The 7,279-nt window shown below is 37.8% G+C and overlaps 1 protein-coding gene across 1 annotated transcript in view; it reads right to left on the minus strand.

The window, feature by feature from the left end:
* Positions 1–2,116: 2,116 nt before the first annotated feature.
* Positions 2,117–7,279, minus strand: part of LOC103465646 (troponin I, fast skeletal muscle-like) — a 6,183-nt gene continuing 1,020 nt past the window's right edge. The window contains exons 2-7 of the mRNA XM_008410665.1: positions 6,926–6,958; positions 6,679–6,715; positions 3,283–3,411; positions 2,937–3,026; positions 2,579–2,752; positions 2,117–2,498 (exon numbers count right to left, since the gene is read on the minus strand). Of these exons, the coding sequence (XP_008408887.1) occupies positions 2,421–2,498; positions 2,579–2,752; positions 2,937–3,026; positions 3,283–3,411; positions 6,679–6,715; positions 6,926–6,933 (516 nt within the window). The 5' untranslated portion in view covers positions 6,934–6,958 and the 3' untranslated portion in view covers positions 2,117–2,420. The remainder of the gene's footprint in view (positions 2,499–2,578; positions 2,753–2,936; positions 3,027–3,282; positions 3,412–6,678; positions 6,716–6,925; positions 6,959–7,279) is intronic.

A 7,279-nucleotide genomic window follows, 5' to 3' on the forward strand; every position in this document is an offset into this window, starting at 1 on the left:
ACTGGCCATCTACCGTAAGTGCCAAAAAATATTTGTTTAAATCCAACATGGCAGACAAACAAAAAAGCAACTCAAGAATATCCAGTCCCTCCTTATAATGTAGAGGAATCTTGCAGGTAAAAAAATAAAAAATAAAATCAACTGATTTCTTACAAAATTTGTTTTCCCACCTTAAGAAAATTTWAAAAAATTTGGAAAAAAAATTCTGACWTATAGGATCATAATTCATGCATGAAAGAGTTCAAATATGAAACATCCAATTAGGTTCTTTTTGTATAACACTATCACTGGAATAATCATAGTATTTATGATATAACAGAGCCCTAAAGTCCCATTTGCTGTCTTTAACACCACMACGAAAGGCTTACCTAGCACAGAGGCGCTGCTGGACGGGCCTGACTGGGGTCATGACCCTTTAAGCTTAAGGTTAAGGTGTTAAAATTCCACAGTTTTCACAGCAGTCCATGCCAACACTTTCTTTCCTCGTCAAATCCTTTAAACAGTCATTATGTTGCACAAAGCAAAAGTTAAGCTATGAACACAGAAGAGTTTGACTTTAACCTTAATAACAAGTCATGTAAATGTTCTGTAAGGTCAAAATTGTTGTTTAACATCTCATTACTTGTTTGAAAGACCAATCTCCATGTTTTGAATATCCACGGCAAAATATCTTAAACATTTGTTTTAACTGTTGCATTCCCAAATTAGTCTGATTTTGATACAATACCAGAGAAAATCTTTCCAGTTTCACTGATCATCAATAATTAGCCTTAAATGTGATTTCTCACTTTTTACTTGGTGATTTGGACTTAGCTGGTTTATAGTGTTTAATATATTACTGATTTATATACTATGTCCAATTGGAAGTTTTATTCTGGTACCAGAAGAGTCACCTTCCCCCAAGACAGAGAGGCCAGTRAGAATTGCAAGTTTGAAATTTCCACAAAGATTATACAAACAGGACCGTTAGATTTATGCAAATGAGCTTAATATTTTAAAAAAGAAAATAGCTTACTTGTTGTCTTGAGGCTGCTTTCATGTTGGCTTCACTGCACCTGAAAACAAACAGAAAAACACTACATAAGGAAAGAAGTGTCAAGTAGGAAAAGCGATGTTGAACAAAACAAAACAGTCGACACTTCTTACCTTTTGTTGATCAGGATCAGCTGGAATGTGTGTATGACTGGAAAGAATTGACTTTTTCATTACATGGCTGGAGATGACATGATGTAGTGTTAGTGCATTTTACTTAAAGAATGATGACATGACCTTGATCATTTTCCACAGTTTCACTGATTAGCAGAGTTCTGACAGAGAACTGGACAGTGTCCTGCGGTTCGGGACCGTTGGGTGGCCCTCTGCTGACCCTGTGTGGCTGACAGGATCGCTGAGGTAACTGTACACTGAGAAACATTTTAAGCTCTGACAGAAAGTCAAGAAGCAACTTTCATCTTCTAATAAACGCTAAATCAATAAAAGATTTGTAGCATGACTGGAGTTAGTTTAAATTTCTTTCACAGTTAAATGATTACTTTCCAATTCTGGAACAGTAAGAGAGAAATTATGATAGAGGACATGGAATCTTGTACTGTTGTGGACATTCTCTTGTCATTAATTTCTATATTCTATATCATGGTATAATACTAAGGATAAAAGGTAATTACGACCCACATCTGCACTTTGATTCTGGTATCTAAACATTACAGTGAACTAGACTAATAAAGCTGTAGCTGCAACACAATGTTGAGGGTTAGGGTCTCGTTTTTCGTGGTTATCCATGAGCAAACAGAAAGTGCTGGATTTTTGTTGAATGTTGAAGGAAACTGATGATTGAGTCTACTACCAAATAAACATGCCTAACACTCTGCAACAATAAAATGTTGGCTTTCCCGGAACTGTCAATGCAAAGATCCATTACAGGCACACATTTAATGCTGATACTGATGTTACAGAAAAATGAGATAAGTTTGGTAAACTTTGTCACGGGTCCTAATGGAGTCTAATGCATCTGTTTTACAGTGTTGTGCCTCACTGAGTTCAAAGAGAAGTTATTATGTATGAAACAGAACATGTTTACATAAAAAAGAATTGCAAAATAAATGCATCTTTACCCATCTAAACTATTGAATTCAATTTATTTTTTTAAATCTCACATTGATAAGTAAGGAACACATGAGGGACAGTATTGGGTTTGGTGTCTTAGACGAGGATGCTTGTTGCCTAAAAACGTTGTGGCTTGAATAACCCACCATCCAGTGGACGGTCAACCATTCTAGCTAATGCACTATACAAATGTACAATAACAAAAGCAGGCTGAAACACACTCATTTATGAAGCAAAAGATGATTTGATGGAGAAAATAAGACATTTCAGAAGTGTGTAAACAGCCCAGAGCAACTGGAGGTGTAGAGTTCAGTTCTTTAAGCGCTCTCAAACATCTTCTTCCTGTCAGCTTTGTCCTCAATGTTCTTACGCCAGTCACCCACTGCCTCTGTGGGCTGAAACACACACACACACGGTCAACTGTTATCAAAACACAACGACAGCTGGTCCAAGCTTCCTTCGACAAAACCCTCACCTCCTCTTTGACCTCCTTCTTGACCTGCTTCAGGTTGGCCCTCAGGTCCAGGTTGACCGTGTGTTTGGAGCCCAGCAGAGCCTTCAGCATGGCGTCAGCAGACATACGCACCTTCTTCAGGGCGGGCTTCTTCACTCCAGCCAGATCCACCACTTTGATCTTCAGTTCCTCAATCTGGGAGCAACGGAGCGGTATCAAACTGAAACTAAGGACCAGCTTCATTTTTTCTTCTCACAGCATGCTTCCAGACAGAGGTGCTTGATGGTTTTCATTCCAACATCATGATGATGTTGGGATGAAACATCATCATGATGAATGATAAAATAAAGGTGAATGATAAAATCTTCAGAAGATCTACCTCTTTATCAGCCTTGCCGACTTTGGCCTCCAAGTCRTATCTCTCTTCATCCACTTTGTCGATGAGAGCATGTATCTTTTTGCAGGCTTCCTTGTTTTAATTGAGAAGTAACAGCCAGTTACTTATTGATATTAGAAAGTAGACAGTGATTGGTTTTAAGTWAAATTTTAAAAGATGACCAAATGAAATGTAAATAAGTAATGGAGCAAAACTAAATGAAACCTTTCTTGGCAAAGACTAATGGACACCAGTCTTTGCTAGTCTCATTAATGGACTGATGAAACACAGAGATTCTGGTAGAGGGTCTCTGTCAGAGCGTCGTGTTGTGAAGCTGAGGGTCTCTCACCATGAGGGCGGCCTGGTCTCCACTGAGGTTTGGTGCCGGACAGTGCTCAGCCATGTAGGCCTCCTTGGCTACAACCAGCTCCTTCTTCTCATTTTCAAGCCAGGTTGCAGCCACTGACAGAACCAAACTCTGAGGGGAAGGACAGAAAGTCAGCCTTCATGAAAGAATCGTTTTTATTATTCAGTAGACTTTTATGCTTTGTTGATGCAAATGCTGCTTTTTATGAGAACAAAAATGTGTCAKATTTATTATTTATTGAGATTTTTTTAGAAAGACAGACAGACAGACAGATAGATGATAGTGTGCATTTTTCACCTAGTTAGGGGTATTATTTTCTTAGATAGTAAATTTATCCTTACAGTTTAGTCTGTAACTAGCTGCTCATACACATCACGGCAAAACTGTTTGTTTCTATTCATGAGACATCTAAAGAATGCTAAGTTGTTTGGTGAGATTGGAATCAGGAGTAGTTTACAAATGGAGTACTAAAAACTTTCTTAAATTGTCTAACTTTGCTCGCCTCTATTTTTCTATTTCCATTCAGGACCTTTGACATTGTTCTGAGTAAAAATTCAGCCAGTGGAAACTGATAATAGTGACCAAAAGAAACTACCAAGAGCCTTAGCAGATTAAACAACATCCTACAGCGAGGCTCTTCATCTCTACATCATAAGCTCCGGTGTCCTGTAATGTTTAGATGTGTCCCTGGTCCAACACACCTGACTTAAGTGGCCCTAAGGACCCACAGGTCCCTGATRTTTAGATGTGTCTGCATGATCTCCTTACCACATCATCATTTGCTACAATTGCTTACTAATTACTCAGTCCTATTGGTCGGGTCAGCAGGGGAACATCTAAAACATGCAGGACTGCTGGGCTCAGATGTCCGCATATAACGAGTAYATGTGGGCGTCTGACACAAACTTTAAATCAGGTTTGCTGAAACTGGAAAACATTGACTGACATCAGATTGGAACCTATAGTCTAACCATATTCATATTTATGATTACATTCTAGTTTCTAAGTGTAAATAAGCCTACATCATGTTCTAAAATTATTAAAGTGATGCGATATCACAGCGTGTCTCTGTCGTTACACACAAGTCAGAAAACACTGTTCTCATATGTTAATGTTGTATTAAAATATATATAAAATATAAAATATTTAAAATTGAAAGTAATTTAGAAAAGGTAGGAGAATAAGTATCAAGCATGGTTGGAGATCAACAAGGATTCACATTGCAACATTCCCACTTGACATTTGGGGTGGGAAAACTTATTACATGTACTGGGGATAAACATTGAGTAAGTTAGTGAAATTTTATTGTGCAATAATGAAAACACTAAGATAAATATCATGGTAAACATTATTTTTTCATATCGACATCTTGCTATAGAATCTTTTGACTAATATTATTTATAATATTAGACTGTAGGTTTTACCTGCCTAAAGGCACACACACACTGCCTTTAGGCAGGTAAAACCTACAGTCAAAGTAATGCTGAAAAAAGCTAATAACATATTTACACGGTTACATAAATTAAGAAATGTTTTTTGTTTTATTTTTGCAAAGATTCTTCTAATTTGGAGTTGATTTGTACTTGGGGCTCTTTAAATTAGCAGTGTGTTGGCTGAGTGCAGCCAAACATTGGAAATAGTTTTTGTTATTGACAGAGAACTGTCAGACCTTGACTCCACTTGATTTGATTAATTAGTGGAATTGCACAGGGAGCGAGTCAGGCTAGTAGTCACAACATCATGCTCTACTTTCACAAAATAAGAGAAAAGGTGTTCCACAACACACCACACACCTGGCTTCCAAGAAAACATCTTTAAGAGAAAACTGTACATCCTGCAGCATTCTGCCTAAACTGTCGCAGAAATTCATGGCAGTCAGAAGAAAATCTTGAACTTCACCAAACATCCAGCAATATGTTCTGTTTAAAGAACGTCCATGACAGCACCGAATTATGAAATGTTCCCTTAGAAATAAAATAAGACCCTGCGGTGGGATAAAGCTCAACAATTCTTAACAAAGAGCATAAATGAACAGGCAGTCAAAGAGATTTACACTCTAGAATAGGCTGGATGACATATTTTGATCGGGTGGTCAATAAAGAAAGATTCATAATTTCATTTGGTTTGGTTTACTTTCACAAGAATTGCCAGGACAACATGATGAGCTGGTTGTGCTACACCGATGTCACACTGCTAAGAGCTCTTCATGAGGCGACGAGACAGCCAGCAAGTTACTCAGTGGTCATGAGACAAATGTAGAGAGAGAACTTAAACATTTTCAGATCACTTGTATCTGTAAATTCTTACATATAGGACACATCATCACTTCTTCTGTTGATGGTCCAGTTCCAGTCCAACTGTAACCGGATCACAACAAGGTTCTCTTGAAAGTAAAGCTCCACGTTTTCATTCAGAACAGAGCTGGTTTGCTTGCAGCACCAGTGTTCAGATGGGCTTTTACACCTGAGCAAAGTACAGTTAATCATTTAGCTTTCTTTAAATAAAAAAGTAAACTAATAAAGGATATTTTWAAAATGTTTTTTGGCTCAGGCAGCCTTTATTTGAGAGTAGTTAGAYAGGAAAGTGGGTAATAAAAGAGGGGGGATGACATGCGGCAAAGGTCACCAGGTCAGGAATTGAACCTGCAACGACCACATCAAGGACTAAGGCTCCTTATGTGATACATGATCAGGTGCTGCAATCCTGTATCATCGCAGCACYCTGGTTGGCACAGGATCTGTCCCTGGTGAAGCTTGTGTCATGATGCCAGATGCAGGAAACAAATGCGGCATTGAACTTAATTGTTTCAAGTAAAATCAAAGTAAAAAGTTACTTTAAGTTAAAAATGTGTGACTTTTAAGTTAATTCAATACAAAAAAGTAAGTTGTCATCACTAAACCAAAAGAATTAAGTGAGATTAATGAAAATTAGTCCATAACATGAACTGCAGCCCAAATACACTTTTGTACTTGGGCTGGTTGTTTAGTACATTGCTCCGTGATTTGATGCAAGTGAATTTTGCCAACAGGGGACATGAAAGAAAGTGTAAAGGAATGTGTGGTGAACAGAGAAATGAGAGGCAGTAATTAATTAATTAAATCAAACTAAACAAGAGTAAAACACGACAAACTCAATCATTAAATTGATTTTCAGTAACAAAAAAGGATCCATTAAAACTTTAAAAATATATATTTTCAAGAAACAAAAGTATTTTGATAACATTCTAAGATACTTTCCTCCAGACTGCTTTACCAGAATTACACCATCAACAACTGTGTTGTCATTTAATGACTGTGACAAAGCTTCTGCTTAATAAAGTGAGTTCTGAATCAGWATAACACATGATGAATGCCCAGCCCAGTCAGCAGACTGCTTTACCTTCAGGTGGTGCCTGCGGCTGGAAGTCATCTTCTTCCTATGAGAAACACAAACAAAATTAAACATACTGAATATTAAAATGGATTCTAATCCATTTCATACATCTGCTTCCTCTTTTATGGGTCAGTATTTATAATAGTTGATGCTTTTGAGCTAACGTTTGCMCATTATGAATATGTTCTCAGTCAAGTTAAACCAAAGGTCTGAAAACACTATCTCTTCAGCGGAGAGCAAAAGGAGAACTTACTCAGACATGTTGGCAGTTTCTTTCTCTCACAGCCTGTTTGGAAAAAAGAAACAGCAGAAGAAAAATAAGAACCTTATGACACGAGAGGCCCCGCAGTGTCCCAATGTTGCCTATTAAAACTTTTAATGAGCAGCTGAGGGGTGATAGAGCTAAGTTTAGGGGTAGGGTCAGATGTCACAGCTGGCGCAGAGAGTGGGATAAGCCAAACATCCTGTGGGAATTAACACTTAATTCTTATTGCAGAAAATAACTTTGCATGTGAATGTGCTGCAACAGCATCTTTAATAGCAGCTACTAAACACAAGAACACCTATGTACACACACACACACGCACACACACGCACGCACACGCGC

Source organism: Poecilia reticulata, linkage group LG6 (genome assembly GCF_000633615.1).
Source record: "Poecilia reticulata strain Guanapo linkage group LG6, Guppy_female_1.0+MT, whole genome shotgun sequence".
In the NCBI taxonomy this organism is placed as follows: Eukaryota; Metazoa; Chordata; class Actinopteri; order Cyprinodontiformes; family Poeciliidae; genus Poecilia; species Poecilia reticulata.